This window comes from Camponotus floridanus, unplaced genomic scaffold (assembly GCF_003227725.1).
Source record: "Camponotus floridanus strain SB8 unplaced genomic scaffold, Cflo_v7.5 scaffold151, whole genome shotgun sequence".
NCBI lineage: Eukaryota > Metazoa > Arthropoda > Insecta > Hymenoptera > Formicidae > Camponotus > Camponotus floridanus.
The window spans coordinates 172,061-192,040 of record NW_020229272.1 but is presented as its reverse complement, the minus strand read 5'-3'; the positions used below and the strand labels follow the sequence as shown (position 1 = coordinate 192,040).

Here is a 19,980-nt window from a genome sequence, read left to right as displayed (position 1 = left end):
TTTATGCAATGTAATTAAAATGTTTTGCAAAAAATTACAGAGACGTTTGCAAAATCTCTAGGAAATGTTTGTGCAACCTTTCACAAACGTATTTGTAACAAAATAGCAGACATTTTCACGTATCTAAGATGTATATAAGACATTTTTGAGATCTTTTTTGTAACACTTTGCGAAGGTCTCTGAAAGGTATTTGTTGAGTTTTGTGCTGTGTGGGTTACATTTAATTTCAATCATATTATGTATAAATTGTGGCTTATCTTTAGATTATTTTTTCCTCGCTTGTTATGCTACACTATGTATACAAAAACAACACATTATACAAAAAATATCAATTGTCTTTCAATAAACATATTCTTATATTATTTTAATGTAATTCTCGTTTTTCAATAATGACTTCTATAGGTTTAACAGTACATAGTGTTATAGCCATATCTAATTTTATTGCATTTATCTGAATACTTTTCTCGACTTTGAATACAAATGTTCTTATCAAAATTGCTAAGAGAATTTTCATTGCAATCATTGCATATCTCATACCTGCAAAAAACTTGTTAGGTATATTGAAGTAAATTTTTTATTATGATGTACGTTTTATGTGATTTATTCATGCTTACCTATACAATTTCTGGGACCATAACTAAATGGCATGTAATACTTATAAGATGTTCCTATTTTCTCAGGGAGGAATCTTTCCGGGTCAAATATCAACGGATCGGGCCAATATTTTTCATTTCGGTGTAGAGCCAGTATTGCCAAAACAATTTCAGTGTCCTTTGGCAAAATAAACTCTCCTAAACATATATGCTTATATTTAATGCTATTATAATAAAGTTAGAAAACACTAGAAATTATAAATTATTAGAAAAATAATAAATAGCTTATAATGAATAGTTATAAATGAAGCAATAGGAATATAATTTAAATCGTCTTATGTTCTTTCATTTCATAGACAGGTATATAATTTTATACAAAATTGAACAAACAATATTTTATATTAAAAATTAAAATGATCTTTTAAGTTCTTTTTTATTGAGAATTATTGAGAGCTTTGATCAATTTAAAATTTAGTATTTTTTATTTTAAAAGATTTAGTTTTTAAGATTTAGTTTTTCTAAAAGATATTAATGTTGTTTTAAACATAACAGTTCCTTTTAATTTTATAATTTTTATCTTCAGTTTAACAAAAAAGACTCATGTGCTTTTTTCAGATTTTTTTTATTTTGCTCATAATTCATAATCGAAATAAATTCTATGATTTAATTGCAGAAAGAGAAAAATATCAATATAATAAAATATATATATATATATATATATATATTATTACTTTTCTATGTTTACTTTTCTTATTTTCATATATAAAAATGAAATAAACACATAATTACTAATAATAAAATTGTATATATATTTGTAATTATCTTTTAAAAACTATGATTTTGTGCGTTTAAGTTATATATAATATAATAATAATAATTATGCATAATAACACACACACACACACATAAAATAACAAGATAATTATATTTAAAAACAAACCTATTTTTACATCCTTTGTTAGATATCGCCCAATTAAAGGAACAGCAGGAAATAATCTCATAGTTTCTTTAATGACGCAATCTAAGTAATTCATATGTTGTAAATCTTCGTATTTAATTGGGGCACATTTTGGAGTTTGCGTCTCATAAATTTCCCATAATTCTTTATATGCTTTTTCCTATTATATGAAATTAATAAGATATACATTTAATTATGTATAAATATAAATATATTTAATATGTATAAATTATAAGAGAGACAATTTGATTAATCTCACTTATGTAATTTTATTAATTACATTTACAGATTCGTATTTTGATATCAAAATAATGATAAACGTCAATGTAGACATTTTATGGCTTTATTAAAATTTTTAATTTAATTAAAACACTAAATTCTTATTTAAACGAATTTGCAATAAGTATATGACGTCACTTTTTGTTTGCTCACTTGTGTTATAAGTTATAAGCGTAGTTACTTTAAAAAAGAAAAACGTTTATACAAACTAAATTTAAGTTACAATGTGAACAAAGCAATTTAATATATATGATTCTATTAACCTCAGTAATAGAAATTACTTCATAATGCATATAATAATATATTTAAAAAAAATTTTAAACAAGTTATAATTTGAGTGAATATTATTGAATTTACTGAAAAAGAGTTTTCTCGATTATTGTTTAAAAAGATATTTTGAAAAGTTTGCTCGATTATTGTTTAAAAAGATATTTTGAAAAAGAATTTTTTAAAAAGATATAATTGAATTTACTGAGAAAGAGTTTTCTCGATTATTGTTTAAAAAGATATTCTGAAAAAGAGTTTTCTCGATTATTGTTTAAAAAAATATTTGCCATAAAGAATCGTACGAGAATAGTCCGATAATAAAGATAAGCGTTAATTATTTGATCTATACGTGAAATCTTTGATTTGATCTATACTCGAAATCATAGGCATGTATTGTATTATATGGAGAAGAGGAGTAGAAAGCGTTCGATTTTTATCTACTAGTCGGCATTTCAGCGATAAAAAACTGATGTGACAATTATTCGAAATCCCCAATGCGGATTTTACAATTAAAGGATTTCTCCAAGAGCTGGCATTAATCGGAGTATAAAATTTGGCTACTACTTCTCTCCTCTATGTAACAATGCATGTTCATGAACTTTGAAGTTACGCGTACAAATTACAATTACATTATAATCAATTTCTGTATCCTTTCTGGCTTACTCGTCGGGCTATCATTTGCACATTTTGCTTATTATGAATAAATTAATGTGAGTAATGTGTGTAAATTTAATAAATACGTACTTGTATCTCTGGAAAATTTGCTAACATAAAGATTGCAAAATCTACCGTAACAGCTATTGTGTCGAAAGCCTAAAAGATAAATATTTCATTTATTGATTACAATAAACAAGTTAAAACAAAAAAAAGCTCTAAAATATTGAATATAATAAATCGAAAAGAAATAGAACTAATAAGAGTCGAGCACAGTAAATAAATGCATTTATATTGTGTAAAAGTTTTCTTTAATAATAATTTTAGTTTAATAATAGTTTCGATTCTTTCTTTGGGCCTTTCTACAGCAGATGAAGTGAATAACAAGCTGACAAAGAATTAGATATAAACAAACCAAGATAAACCATTAAATTGCATACGAAGAGGAGGGAAAAATAAACATGTGTGGATATAGAGTGCAAAACATTTGAATTTTATCTGTTTGTCTATTGAAACTATTTTTCTGACGCTTAATAAATAACAAATATTTATATTATTAATTTCTTATTTAAAAACGTTATTTCTCATTAAAACTCGTGATTAATTTATATTCGTAATTGGACGCAAACTACTTTTATTAATATTATTATGATGCTATTGATGCACGTTTTTAATAATCTATCCGATTGGTTAATATAATATACACCACATTTTTATTTAATTATTTAAGGAGAAGATTTTTATGTATTTAATGAAGGAACGCAATTTGTTCATATCAGTATAAGATAAAATTATATTTTGATCACTACATCTCTAAAATGTCCGGAAAAAAATAGAACATATTGTATATTAAAAAAATACATATATAAGGCGATTTATGTTATCAACACTGTATTCAATTCTCTTTCTGTTTCTTATTTATATTAATCATTTGCATTCTATACGCGCTGCTACGGCGATATGCATCTTATAATAAAATTATTTATAATATTTATTTGTCAGTCGATTATAATGAAATTATTCATGATACAGTAGTGACAATAGTAAAATTTTTTATTTGATAGAATAACATTTTTTAATGTTCACTAAAGGTACCACAAAACTGCCTTGAAATTACTGGTAGGCCATATAATAAAATTAGTTGGAATGCCAAAGTTAAATAATATTAATTGTATTATTACAATATATTATTTATTTTTGCATGCTGAAGATGATTCACAAAAATCCAAAACATTATTATTAAAGAGAATTTCAACACAAAATAAGTACGTTTATTTTGTTAGACTCGATTCTTATTAGTCCAATTCTTCCTCGCCTTTTTATATTTAATGTAATAAACTATTTTCATTTATATACAATATAATTATATAGAAATTATATAAAAATACTTTAGGGACCCCTAATACATACCTCTAACATTATCGTAATTAGATTATCATGTATCATGTCTTGCGGGTACTTGTCTTTATAAGACATTTCTAATAGAATGTCAAGAATTGTTTTATCTGTATCATATAAAAAATAAAATGTAAAATTTTCTGCATGTGTATATAAAATTGGTTATCAATTTATTAATTTATAAAATTAGTATCTAAATTTTATAATAGTAGGATTAAATGTGTCACTTTGAGAATTAATATTGAAAATAAATTTAGAAAAAGAAAAATATCTTTAGCAATGATCAAAATTAGGCATTTTAATAGTTTTAATAATTGAAACAAACACTTTGTACAATAGTATTTTAGGTTTTGGAAAAAAAGTTATTTTTACAATTTAAGAATCTTGCACTATAACATAAAAACATACAAATAAAACATGGATAAAAACTTACGATTCGACGTTCCAGATTCAATGTTGGTATTCTGTGTATTTAATGCATATGTGTGCTGTTGTATTATCTATGTAATAATAAATTATGTAGTTAATATACATGTATATAATTAAATTAATTAGTTATTAATATTCGCGCTTACCTTATTTGTAAAAGAATGTAAACAGTTTACGCTCTTTCGCTGCTCTCGTCCCACAGCAGTGAGATTGAATATCAAATTAGGATATAAGAATACATTTCGCACTCTTGATTTAAAAGTTTTTCTCACGCTAAAAGATTTTTCTTTTAAAATATTTTATATTATATAAGCATTTATATGATATAAGCACACATTTAACTAATCGTAATTATTAAATTTTACGAATAAAATAACTAAGAAGCAAATATTATTCTCTTAGTTATACATCAACAATATTATTTATAAATATTTAACTAGAAATATAATTTAATGAAAGAAATATATTGAATGAAATTAAAGAAATTCTTTCAAAAGTGCAATCTGTTAAAAAATTTATAAGTTATTTTTTAAATAGATTTATTATTATGATTTACATATACACATTACAATAAGAAATTAGAGTTAAAATTATTTTACCTCTCAAATACTTCGAGACATTGATCGATTTCATTGGATAAAGACTCCGGTTTAATGTTCGTTAGTATGCCTTTATAATGTCATGAAAAATAAACTAATTAAGATATTAATTATAAATTTATTAGTAATATTAATTTACATATTTACTAAACAAATGTGATAGGAAATGTTTAAGCAGAAAATAAATGTTCCGTTACAAAATTCCTGAAAGTGACAATTAACTACATAAGATTGTACTTGTTTCATTATTTTTTTATTAAATCTAAATAAGAAATATAATATTGTATATATAATATGAGTAAACAATAGCCTAAAATTTCTTTTTGTATTATTTTATTAAATTTTTATAATTTTTACATTATTATTTTTGATATTATTATTTTTGCAAGAAAGATATATAAGTTTAAATAATATTTATTCTCAATTGTACATTTTTTTATATCATAATTTTTTCTACAAAAAACAGATTTGCGTAGACAATGAAATAATGTTGTTTTGTACTAACAATTCCTTGGAAATAATTTTTTGAACATGGTCGTGTATTTTGGCAACTTTTTTCAGATTTTCTTGAAAAAATAAATTTTTTATACGAATCATTATGCTATAACTTTGATTAACACGCAAACTTATGATCAACACAACCAATTCGAATGAAATAAATCTAATTCTGCTATTGTTAAATTATTATAATTATGACAATTTATTACTCTTTGCAATTTTATCTTTATATCACCTTTATTTAACATTATTTAATTTAGAAGATATATAATATAAATACTATGTACTGTTAATCCGTTTTCTTTCTTCAGCTCTTGTAAATTTTTTATTTTTTTTTTAATTTTAACTGTAACAGATATGCAAACATTTTATAAATGAATAAAAATATTTAATCTTACCACAGGCAGTATTCATAGCATATTTTGATATATGATTGTGAATGATTTTCTTCCTATTTAGTCCAATTTTTTCTAACTCATGTGTCAACATTAAAGATTGTTCGACAAATACATCAAAAGTCTTTCGTAATGCAATTGTACTAAAATTCGCAGCTATTATTTTTCGATATTTAATCCACGTCAATTCTGAAATAAGTATTATAAGAAGATATAATAAAAAAAAAAAATATATAATATATAAAAAAAATAATGATATTAGAAAATGTTGTTAGAAATTTAATTATTAATAATTTTAAATTTGTCATATTGGTATCGAATTGTAAATAAAAATATTATATAACTGGAATGCAAATAAAATATAAAAACTACTATTTTTAATTTTTATGTTATAATTTTATTAATCTTAAGATTAAAAGATTTCAGATTGAAATCCGAACACTAATAATTTATAATGCAAAATTATTATACAACTGCTGATAAAGTGATAAAAATGATAGAATATTTTATATTTTGAATCTTTAATTTTTTATATTTTGAATTATTAATATAATCATTAATACTATTAATAGTCATTACTGTTGAGAATTTTTAATAAGAATAATTATTATAATATTTTTTCTGCTGCCAATGATTCCGACCGACGTTCTGGAACGACAATATTCCGTGCAGTCATGCTTGGATAAAAAGTGCTCAAAATCTGAAGTACTTTAAAAAATCCTCCTAAATATTCTCGGATATTCGAAAAACTCAAGCAAATCTGAGAAAAATTGAACGGATAGGAGCCCTAATTAGAAGTTATTTTAAATTTTATTATACAAAAAATATCTTACCAGATGCTGTAAGCAATCCTTTGCCGAATGCTGGTTCAATAAATTTATATATTATATTTTTCTCTACAATGTTTTGCAAAATTACCTATAATGTAATGTGAAATATTTCGATATATATTTGTTGTGTCATTTTGACAATTAAGTATGAGTAGTTCAGATGGCAAATTATACAATTTTATCTAAACTTATTATCGAGTTTTAACAGATTTGAGATACAAATAATGCGATCAGTATAACTATACTGAATTCATCTATTATCAAGGTTAATCAGATCACATAGTTAAATTTCTAATTATCCTTATGTGTAGTTATGGTAAAAACAAATACAAAAAGCTTTTTTATTTTTCAAATTGTTATTTCTCGGACATGTATAACTTGAGATTTAAGTTACTCATATAGTATAGGAAATCATTTAGATTAGTGATAAATTATTGTTATATTAATTATTATATAAAAAAATATGAAATATTTATTTATTTGGAACATATTTTCCCCATAAATATAAGTTTATATTTTCATGAAATATACGGCACTATTTTTCTACCTGCATTTGATCTGCTTCATGTATTATAATAAATAACTTGTTGGCCATCCAAAGTTTAAATGGAGACGGATAATTTTCCGTCAGTTTAATTATAACATCCAAAAACTCTAAAATATGGTTTTTGATTTATTATATAAAATAATTTATGAACATTTTATTATTTTAAATTAATACAATATTAACGATAATTAATTTTCGGGTAAATATTTTTATCTTTTTGTTATTACCATTAGAACTCCGCCGAAGAAAATAATAAGCACTTCCAATAAACGGAAATGCTCTCGGTCCAGACAGCGTGTTTACCGTTTTAATAGAAGATCGTCGATGATAATAATTCAAGATTAAATAACTTATGACGATACCTACCAATGCAATTAACACAACACTTACAAATGACATTATTGAAAAATTGTAACAGCAAAGTGAAAATATGGTTATACACTAATGTTACCATCCCGTAGATGTTATGGAATGTTATGGCTTTTATTATGTTTTCCCCACCCAATCATACTCTAATAAGTAAACACTATTTACATAATGCGTCCTTTCGATTTGAAAGTAAAGGCATAATTTATCTTAAAATATCAAGTTTCACATAAAAGATTTTAAAACTTTTCCGTTTAAAAAAAGATAAAAATTAAATAAGTTTTGACTTAAAATGTAATACTTTTATAACGTTCTACACAATAATAATTTTGATGTTATATATTAAATGATAATTTTCACTTTCCTATTTTTTAAAATTATTTTTAAAATTCAAATCTTTCAATAAAATTCAAGTCATTTTAAAAAAAGATAAATATGAAATGAAAATATTAATCAACAGAAATCTTACTTTTAGTTTTCTCTCTTCGTCTCTTCGTCTCTCTCTCTCTCTCTCTCTCTCTCTCTCTCTCTCTCTCTTGTTTTTTAGGATTATATTATATTACATGTGTATATGTATGTTTATATATACAGGGTGTTTCAGGATTAAATGTCCTAATTTAAAATTTAATTTTAGGGGATTTCAAGAAAAAATTTTCTTCTAAAGATGTGCCCGTAAATGTTTTGTTTAAGAGATATTTGATTTTCTACTATTAATCAAGATAAAAATTTATGCATTTGAAATATTTCCGTTTTTCATAGATTTCCCCTGTCTCTTAGAATAGAGACCGATTTATATATATGTAATAATAAGGCTAGCTAGAATCTTGTTGATAGCATAAATAAAAAACATATCGATGTTTATGGAAAAGTACATGTTATAATTTATTTATATGTGTCACTGATATATGTCAATGCAATTATATAAAAATATAGCATTGACGCATAAATAAATTGTAACTTGTATTTTTCCACAACCTCAATATGTTTATTATTTATGCTATCAACAAAATACTATAAAAACCAGCTAGCCTTCATGCTGTCAACAAAATACCACTAAAACCTAGCTAGCCTTAATAATATCTAATAAACCAGTCTAACAGGTAGGAGAAATCTATGGAAAACAGCATTCTCAATCCTCAATCAATTCTTGCCTTGATTAATAGTAAAAAACCAAATGAAAGAAATACATGTGTATGGAAAGAACACTTTCACTATCAAAGAAAAATACTATGAGCAGTGATAATCTAATTGAACAAAATTCTATTGTTTATTTATTTAACACATATTTATTTTTCTATGTATGCTCTTTGCTACAAAAATCAAATTAATCCAGTAAAATTACATTTAAAAGATTAAATAAAAATAAAAATAAGTTTGAATCTTTATTTTATAAAATGTTTAAATTATTAAATGTAAGAGAAGACAAAGAGAGGGAAAGAGAGAAGAAGAAAAATAGAAAAAGAGAGAGAGCTCATATTTTAAATGTATATTCAAATAAATATTTACATGGCTTTAGAATTTACAATTTATAATAAAGATAAGACTTTGTAATTTTTGTCCTTCTAAAGTTAATTGCTAAAGTTTAATATTTTACTGTTTACACATTAGAGATTATGATTGTTAATTATTATAATTAGAAAGAAGTGTGGTAATTTAAAATAGTTTCTATATGCACAACTAGATATATTTTTCAAATTAAAAATTACTACTTGGTAGAATAATATTATTAAGCCTTATTTTCATTTCCAAATTTTTTGTAATTTTTATTAGTTAAAGAAGAATTTTTATTAGTTGAAGAATATTTATTAATTGATCTTGAAGAAAATTTTATTAGTATCTTGAAGAAAAATTATTATTATCTCATTTGTGTGTATATTCGAATATTTAAGACCTTATAGAATTATCGGATTTCAATAACGACTGAACCGATTAAGTTTTTAAAAAGCTTAATAAATAGCTTGAGTTTGATTTATATTATATAAGAAAAGTATCTTCATTTTAGTTCTACGTATTAGCCGCGCTCGACATTAACGATATGCGTGGTTAATCGAAACTTTCGATGTATTGATGACAGAACTGCAATTAAGATCAACAAATATTTTATGTTAAATAAATATTTTGTAATATTTTTCTTTCTTTTTCGCTTTCGTTCTCGCTTTTTTAGATATATATTATAGCTTTCTGAGTCAAATATATATACAGGTGTTTGATTGAATGTGATAAAGATTGGATCGAAACACGTAAGAAGATAGAGAGAGAACGCAATAAATTGAACAGACTAATTAAAATATTCAAAAGATCTGGCATAAGCACGCGGTTAGACGTGTACCTGTGTGAAGTTAGCCCAGCACTTTTTGAATTTTATATTTTTGTTAATTGTACTGCATTGTGCTACGTTTGTGCTGATTTGTGCCGCAAACCGTAGTTTAATAATTTTAACCATTGTTTTGGAAAATTGAAAAAAACGAAATTTGCGGCGCCCCGCACTTTTTGAATTTTGAAGTTTTATTGATTGTGCTGTATTGTGCTATGTTTGTGCTAATTTGTGCCGCAAACCGCAGCTCAATAACTTGAACTATATTCGAGAAAAAAAAAATTACTAGCCCTGCACTTTGTCCCAGTCGAGTTTAATTTTTTTTAATAAATTGGCATAAGTTTGTGCCGTATTGTGCCGTTAAGCAAACTTTGTTATCTTATTCCATTTAGCTAAAAAAATGTGTAAAGTTAAAAACAATAATACTACATAAATAATTTTTTATAGCATTAATTGAATTTCTATCAACTGTGTTATATGGTCCTCATAATTAGAAAGGATAAACAGATAAAAAAATATAGGTAATTATAAAGTTTGATTAAATATTTAATAAAAAGTAGTGGGAGTGAAAAAAATTTTATATTTTTAATTTTTTTTCTCTTGTGCCAGATGATTGTGCTAGATGAGTACAACAAGCAAACTTAAGCATAAGAAAAATTTCAACCGGTTGAAATTTTTCTTATGCTTAAGTTTTTAGTAATTTTCTGTTTCCTTAGCATATAAAATCTAAGGCCCGGTCCAACAGTGGCCAGTTAGCTTAAAGGCTATAGCACACACTTTCCATAAGACATAACAATAACGTTTCGACCAATCACGTTGCTCAATTTGGTTACGGACGGCCAAATTGAGCAACGCGATTGGTCGAAACCTTACTGTCATGTCTTATGGAAAGTGTGTGCTATAGCCTTTAAAGGCTTTCGCACATGAATTGCCATAACCATAAACATAAAACGTAAACGTAAGCTGAAGAACCAATCAGAATATTGCTTTAGGCCATTCTACAATGGCCGTAGTATAAGGTTGTAAGGCGTAAGACTCAAAAAATTGACCAATCACAGTCGAGTATTCTCTTAATACTTGACTATGATTGGTCAATTTCTTGAATCTTATAACCTTATGCTACGGCTAGAGAACCTCTAGGAGAGAGAATGGACAACTGATCAAGCTTTTTCATGATTGGCTGGCAGAAAATGTATCAATTTTAGCTATTGCGACGCCAATGCAAAATATGATGACACACAAATAGGACACACATGACACACATATATTAACCTATTTATGTGGCATCATATTTTGCATTGGCGTCGCAATAGCTAAAATTGATACATTTTCTGCCAGCCAATCATGAAAAAGCTTGATCACATGTCACATGATCAGTTGTCCATTCTCTCTCCTAGAGGTTCTCTAGCTACGGCCATTGTAGAATGACCTTTATGTATCCACGAAAACGATAGAGGGCGCTTTAATAACGTGAAACACGCTTATGTAGCGCTACAGTAGCGCTACTGTAGCGATGCGACCCCGAAACACACCCATTGTGAAAAACATCATAAGAAGTTATAGAAGATACTTTATTATTCTTTTAATTAATATATCTTTATTTATCAAATATAAATTAATAAGCAAATGTATTTTACTGGAATAAGGTGTTTTCTATAAAATAAGAATAAGTTGTTAATCTAATTCGATTACTTCAGAGACACATCATTGATCCGGATTAGTCTAGGGAAATTTAGGAAGTCTATCGCTGAGTACCACTGGTCAGTCCGATCAAAGATCCGATTAAGCCCCGGTTCCACAATTCGAGTTAATCCGAGTTTAATACGTTAAACTGGGACCTGATTGGTCCATTCACTACTTAAACTGGATTGTGGAACTGGGCCTAAGGCCCGGTTGCATTTTTGCAAAATATACATAAGTGTACACAAGTTGCATAAATATACACAAGTTGCATTTTTGCAAAATATACATAAGTGAAATATTGAAAATATACATTTACTTACAAAATTTATAAATTTTCAATATTTCACTTATATATTTTGCGAAAATGCAACCCCTGTCAAAATCTAACCTAGCTTACCGAATTTTGTTTCAGTGGTTGGCATCATTACTTAACTACTAGTTAAGCTAACTGGCCACTGTTGGAACGGGCCTAAGAAATTGACCAATCACAATCGAGTATGGAGAGAATACTCGACTGTGATTGGTCAATTTCTTAAGGCCCATTCTACAATGAATCGTAAGTCATAGGCAAATTGTCCAATCATGGTTGATTATTTTTGAAATAATTGATCAATTAGTCTACGACTTACGACTTACGACTCATTGTAGAACGGGCCTAAGGCTTAAGACTTAACTTATCTATTGTAGACCCGGCCTTAAAAAACACTGTGTTCCAATATTCATTGCCAGTACTGAAAATCTATAGTGTACATACATCACGTAAACTATAGATTTTCAGTACTGGCAGTGAATATTGAAATGCAGCCTAAATTCACTAGTGCGCATGCGTCAGAAAAATCTACGCTTGGAATTACTGAATCTGCACGAGGTCTTCGAAGGAAATAAGGGAAAACAGTTTGAAAGTGAATAAAAGTGCTACAATTTTATTAAAAAGATACTATGAAGGTAAAAAATAATTTACGAAGAAATCCTCTAAGTCGACCTAAAGAAGATGTTGATGAGACGAATAATAAGGGCCAAGATGAACAGAGCACCTCGGCAAGTAAAACGTCAGAGGTTCTGCTACCTTCCCATAATAATTTTAATGATATTAAATGCAAAGCTGTAAGATATAAAAAATGCCAGCAACTGATGAAGGAGAAAATGAAGGCGAAAAAAGCGGCCAAAAAGGCAAGGATACAAGAAGGTGCTCCAAAACAAGTACCGCACACTATAGAGAGCTTGCGAGAGAAAGATGAGACTATGATTGTATCCAATGATTTGAATGATGAAACGAATCAGGAACTTAAAGTTGAATGTGAGCATGACGAATTTGCTGCCTACTACAGACAGGATTATGAGCCCAAGGTTCTCATTACATACGCAGACAATCCTAACAGAAAAACGAGAATTTTTGGCAGAGAGCTCACAAGGATAATACCTAACTCCCTCTCGCTATATAGAAATCGTTCCGGTGTTAAGAAGATGGTGAAAAGCGCTGTTGCCAAGAACTTTACAGATATAGTAATTGTTAATGAAGATCAGTGCAAACCAAGTATCCTTGAAATAATGTTATATTAATATTCTAATGTATAAAGTTTCTTTTTATGAAAATAGACTATTATACATACAGATAAATTTTATATAGACAAACTGATAGACAATTATTTGAAACTCTAGAATTTTTCAGAGAGCTGCTGAAATGATTTATTTAATTGTTTATCTTCGTAAAGAATTAATAAGTTCTTTCTATATACAGGATGGCCTCGAACATTCCAGCCAGACTTTAAGATCTTATAGAAAATTTAATTCTGAACAAAAAATTTCCTATAAACATGGGTCGAAAAATGCTTCCTTAAGAAGTTATCGCTCAAAAACCTCTGATGAAGGAAGAGCAAAAGGTGAAAAGAAAAACTAAATAAATTTCTTTAAAAAAAACGATAAAAATAAAAAATAAAAATCTTTTTCTTTTATGAAAATAAAATAAAAGTTAGTTAAAAAAAAATTATTTTATTTTCATAAAAGAAAAAGATTTTTATTTTTATCGTTTTTTTCAAGAAATTTATTCAGTTTCATTTTCTTTACACCTTTTGCTCTTCCTTCATCAGAGGTTTTTGCGCGATAAGACTTCTTAAGGAAGCATTTTTTGATCCTTGTTTATAAGAAATTTTTTGTTCAGGATTAAATTTCCTATAACATCTCAAAGTCTGGCTGGAACGCATGTGTGTGTGTGTGTGTATGTGTATATATATATATATATATATACACATACAGGGTGTCCCAAAAGTCCCGAACCGATCGAATATTTAATAAACTATGCACTTTAGAAAGAAATGTTTCAGACAAAAGTTGTATGGCTTGAAGGGGACCATCAGATAGTGGCAATGATTTGACATGGGAGAGTCATTTGAAAGTCACGTGAAGATCACCGTCAATTTCTTACATGAAACTTCCTATTTTTTATTAAATATTCTGGTAGCTCACGTCGAGAGCTTTCCAAAACACTATAATTAAGTTAGTTTTCATTAAGTACTTTCCGAATTATGAGGCTTAAAATCATTTCTTAATTTTACATAAACCATAAAATATCTTGTAAAATATTCATTTTTCGATTATCTTACCTTAATACTTTTATGTACAAAATAATGAGAGGAATCAATTAGTATATAGAAAAAACAGTTGTTTTTAAGAAAAAAAATATGTAATTTGCAACAATTACATATTTTTTTTTTAAACAACTATGTGTTTTCTTTACACTAATTGATTCCTCTCATTATTTTGTACATAAAAGTATTAAGGTAAGATAATCGAAAAATGAATATTTTACTAGATATTTTATGATTTACAAAATTAAGAAATGATTTCAAGCCTCATAACTCGAAAAGTACTCAATGAAGTAATACTTTATTATAGTGTTTTGGAAAGCTCTCGAGATAAGCTACACGAATATGTAATAAAAAATAGAGGGTACCATTTAAGAAATTGAAGTAACCTTTACGTCACCTTCAAATGACTCTCCAAGGTCAAATCATTGCTATTATCTGATGGCCCTCTTCAAGCCATACAACTTTTGTCTGAAACATTTCTTTCTAAAGTGCATAGTTTATGAAATATTCGACCGGTCCGAGATTTTTAGGACACCCTGTATATATATATATATATATATATATATATATATATATATATATTACATAAAATGTAAAATAACAAGTGTAATTTAAGTTTTAATCTTAAAAAAATTTTCCTTAACATTTGTTAGATGGAATGTTAATCATTCACCTGCCAGATGGTCCTACTGCGCACTTTAAGCTCAGTAATGTCAAAATAACAACAGAATTGAAGCGTAATCACAAGGAAATCACAGAACATAGGCCAGAAGTTATTCTAAATAACTTTTCTACACGTTTAGGATTTACTATTGCTAGAATGCTGGGAGCATTATTTCATTATCAACCAGAATTTAAAGGAAGAAGAGCTGTGACATTTCATAATCAAAGAGATTATATATTTTTCAGACATCATAGGTGAATTTTATAACAGCTATTTTTAATCCTTGATGGATATTATAAATTTCATTACAATATTGAGTCAAGTTTATATACATAATCTTATAAAATTTTATTAAAGTTTAAGCATTTATATAAAATAATTCTCTTGAATAATATTGTAGGCATATGTGTAATTATATATATATTTACATATATAAGCTTTATATTTTACTATTAATTGCAATAATTTTTATGTCATAAGATTTAAAAGAATTTTGATGAAGATTGATATCATTGTAAACTGTGTTATATAATTTAATGTGAATCAATATTTACAGGTACGAATTTAATCTTAAGACAGGAAAACCAAGATTACGAGAATTGGGTCCACGATTTACTTTGAAGTTAAGATCATTGCAACATGGAACGTTTGACAGTAAATATGGGGATTATGAATGGATTATACAGGGTCGTAGACACGATATGGAAACAAGCAGAAGAAAATTCTTCTTGTAAATTTTGTATGAAATTAAGTAAATTATTAATGGAAGAAACGTTTTGTCGTAAAATTTGATCACAATTATACATGAAATAAACTTTATTAATTTCTTTACATAAAAGTATGGATATATTTACTAAAAAACAGTACTTAAGAAAATAGAATATCTAATTGTTTGAGAAGTCTGATTATATGTGTCAGATTTTGTCTCTTAGATAATTATATTTCTGGAACAATTGTTCTAAAATGTTCGTAAAGTATATGTATATACTTCAAGATATCAGTTATAATTTAAAGATTTTTCTTCCTTTTACTCTTTCGTATCATCGTTTTCATCTCTCAGAACCAAAATGTTTACAAAATTTGAAATACATTATTTATATTATTATAGAATTTCTCTTAAGAAAGACTATAGTAAAATATTTTACTCAAATTCTAAAATATTTTATTTATAATATTTTATTTAAGTCGAAAATAATATAAACTAAAATAAATGTATATTTTGTAAAGAATAGATTTTATTTTAATAATTCTTTAATATTTAACTTTATTTAAATTTTGCACATAATTATAACAAAAATTTACATTTAAAACTATATCTATTTTAAGTAAGTAAAAGTATTCATCTAATTTATAATTACATTACTTATGTTTGGAAGAATTTCAACAAGACATGGTTATAGGAAATTTTGTATGCCTATACTTATTCAGTCTTATCAAAAGACTAAGAGATTATATTGACAATTAAAAGTTATTTTCTTTAAAAAAAGATTCAAAACATTTAAAAGCAGTAATCATAAAAATGAAATAAAATTTTCAAAAATTAATTTTTACATCATATCAATAATATATAACATTAACAAATTCTTAAATAGCAAGTTTGAAACAATCTACTATGAAGCATATTTTGTATTCAACTGTCGAGGAATTCATATTGTATCCACAACTTTAAAATCATTGTCATCTCAAAAGATACATAAATATCAATAAATTAATGTGCTTCAAAAAAATCAATTCCATCTATATCATATCGTATGAATAAATATTCAAATTGTTAATGGTATACATATACACATTTTAAAACTAAGTTAATTTTATATTCCAGAAATAGTTTGTCAAGTAATATCTATATTTTATTAATACTATATATTAATATAGATGGAATTGATTTTTTTTATTTATTATATAGAAGGAATAATGAATTGAGATTAAGAATGATGAATTATGCAATTAAAATTTGGCTGTATATATATACACACACACACACACTATAATTATTTGAATTAATCAGTACTTGAGTGTTTGGAGTTTAGAATTCATCATTTTTTAATTGAAATTTTTTTGTTGATTCAATAATTGACCCACAACTTACATTAATTGGATTTGTTAGTTATTAGTAGATTTAAAAAGTGTTTTAAGAAATAATTACTTCCTAACAATATTTATCCAATCATTATTTATATCAAAAAATTCATGTTAAAAAATTTAATATATGAATTTCAAAATTCTATTATTAATTTTAATTTTTCATACCGTTTATTAATTTGTGGACAATTTCTAGATGATGTTTTGTTAAATCGACTACCAGTCATATTTACTCTTATTACATATTATTGTGCCTTTTCTAAATATTCTTAGACAAGTATTTATTTACTAATTTTAATTTATTTAATAATTAATTAAAAAAGTCTTAACTACAATATACTCTTTGATTATTGGATAAAACATTCCTATAAAATTTGTACGTTTATATAGAAAGTTTTTCTTTACATTTCATCCAAATTTGTAACTATGTATGTAATTATATACAAATTGGATCTATCAGTGCTAAAAGTTAAATCTTTTTATGTGAATTACTATGAATATGTTATTTGTTAATATTATAAAATAATGGCTAAATTTCGAAATGCATTATATATATGAGCTAATATATGAGCTATAATGGTACAAATCTAACTCACAATTTCGAGTATATTTATTAGTAGATTTGGATACAGACAATGCGATCAATAACTTAAATCTTTTTTTCATGTGTACTTTCACTTATAAAAACATATGAGCCACTTATAAAATACACACACAATTATTATAAGTGTGTGTGTGTATATATATATATATATATATATATATATATATATATATATATATATATATGCGAAATATATATATATATATGCGAAATATATATATATATATATGCGAAATATATATATGTGTGTAATGAATATACATATGTTGGTGCGCGCGCGCGCGCGCGTGTGTGTGTGCTTCTGTATAATAATATATAATATAAACTATATATCAACTATAATATAATTATATATATTATATAGAAAATCTCAAGAAAAGTATTTTCGTATTTAAATAATATTTTTGTATTAATTTTATACTATTTTAAATTATGTATATTAAAAAGTATAAATCTTTATACTAAAAAGTTCTCTCTCTCTCTCTTTCGCATTGATATATTTTTGTTCAGTTTTTCTTGCTTAATTGTCTCTCGTTCAAAACCTGTATTGATTAATAGAACAAGAATTTATGAACAATTTCGTTTGTGTCTAAAATGTCACACTCATAAAAATTTGATCATTACGCACATTAACGAAACTCGATAAGAATCTATTTAAAAATTTTGACGTCACTCACAGCGAGGTTTCTCCTTCTATATAATCAATCCGAGATATACGTATAAGGTGTTCTATTTAAATATAGTACAAACTGATATTTTTCATAAAAAGATATGTATCTTATTTTTTTCGATAAAATTTTTCTGAAACACATACATTATTTTCGCGAAATTCAATGTTTTAATATGCTAATATTTTGTATTTGTTACTTCTTGATACTTGATGTAGATGAAATTTTAGATTCGTAGAATTCAAGAATTTTATAATTCGGTTATAATTACATTTATATATAATATTTTATTATATTATTATTACATTATTATATTATTAATTTTTTATATATATAATAATTATATTTTTATAATAAAATATTCTTGAGAGAGAGAGAGAGAGAGAGAGAGGGGAAGGGGAGGGGGAGGAGAGAGAGAGAGAGAGAGAGAGAGAGAGAGAGAGAAATTTTGACATGAAATAAATTCCCTTAACAACAAAGTATATTTGTCAATTTTGATGTAAACAAAAGGACACATTAATGTTTATATAATGTAAATATTAGATTTGGTTATATAATGTAAATATTAGATTTGCCTTAATTATAACAAAATCGCGTTAAATAATTTATATAAAGAATTAAGAAGTAGTAAATGCACACTGTATTGACATATTAAAAAATGAGATATCTCGAAAACGATACATTTCCGGAAATTTGTCGAAGAAGAAAGATATATATTTTTTTTAATAAATAAGGAAATAATTTTTTAATAAATAAGGAATACAATAAAAAATACAGGCTATCATATATCTGATCTATATAGAACATACTGTATGTACATGTACACTTTATGTATCTCTCTTCCTTTTTTTATTTGCCTTATAATTAATGTAATGTCCTATTTTATTGTAATTTACATTTTGATATGAAGGGAATATACAGGCGCTGTCCCGTTTTAATTTTAACTTAAACACCGTAATATATCTCGGAAATAATACATTTTCAAAAAAAAATGTTCAGAATTTATAGGATTTGGAAGGGGAAAAAGATAGGAATATTAATTTAACTTTGACTATAGATACTAGGCCATGTAAAGATCAATAAGTTTTTTTAAAAAAAAAATACAAATTTGCAACGAGCAACACATAAGTTTTGTTTACACCAGTTGATTAGTTTCATTATTTTGTACATAAAAATATTGAGATAATTGAAAAATAAATATTTTTAAAATTTATGTAGAATTATGTCAACTATGTAAAGTATAAAATATCTTGTAAATTAGATATATATTTTGGCTATCCTTATAATTTTTTTACGCGAAATTTTACGCAGGATCAATTTGCATAGAAAAATTAGAATAATTCCATTTAAAAAAACTAGATTGACTTTTACATGACTTTTAACTTACACCCAAGATCAAACTAATATACTGTCTTTTTTCCTTCTTCAAACTCTACAATTCTTATCTGGAATTTTTGTTTCGAAAATGCATTGTTTTTGAGATATTACGGTGTCTAAATTAAAATAGCACAGTCTGTATATTATTAGAAAAGTTTAAAGAAGAAAATTAAAATTGCAACTAATTTAA

The 19,980-nt window shown here is 25.5% G+C and overlaps 2 protein-coding genes across 2 annotated transcripts; one reads left to right on the top strand and one right to left on the bottom strand.

Moving 5' to 3' along the window:
- Positions 1-328: 328 nt before the first annotated feature.
- LOC105249027 (cytochrome P450 4C1) lies at positions 329-6,089 on the bottom strand. The gene is given in 9 exon segments (XM_025406689.1): positions 329-537; positions 615-791; positions 1,534-1,711; positions 2,842-2,910; positions 4,162-4,256; positions 4,583-4,649; positions 4,725-4,851; positions 5,178-5,247; positions 6,074-6,089. Coding segments are annotated over 9 exon segments (1,008 nt in total).
- A 6,493-nt stretch (positions 6,090-12,582) lies between these two features.
- On the top strand, positions 12,583-15,886 carry LOC105249026 (probable ribosome production factor 1). Its single transcript, XM_011254157.3, has 3 exons — positions 12,583-13,344; positions 15,049-15,313; positions 15,616-15,886. The coding sequence occupies exons 1-3, from the start codon at positions 12,750-12,752 to the stop codon at positions 15,791-15,793; spliced, it is 1,038 nt and encodes a 345-aa protein (XP_011252459.1). The 5' UTR covers positions 12,583-12,749; the 3' UTR covers positions 15,794-15,886.
- The last annotated feature ends 4,094 nt before the right edge of the window (positions 15,887-19,980 follow it).

Excerpts from the sequence above, each read along its gene's own strand:
- LOC105249026 (XM_011254157.3), top strand. The coding sequence starts at position 12,750 with ATGAAGGTAAAAAATAATTTACGAAGAAATCCTCTAAGTCGACCTAAA. Across the intron at positions 13,345-15,048 it reads TGAAGATCAGTGCAAACCAA|ATGGAATGTTAATCATTCAC; the intron begins GTATCCTTGAAA and ends AACATTTGTTAG. Across the intron at positions 15,314-15,615 it reads ATATTTTTCAGACATCATAG|GTACGAATTTAATCTTAAGA; the intron begins GTGAATTTTATA and ends CAATATTTACAG.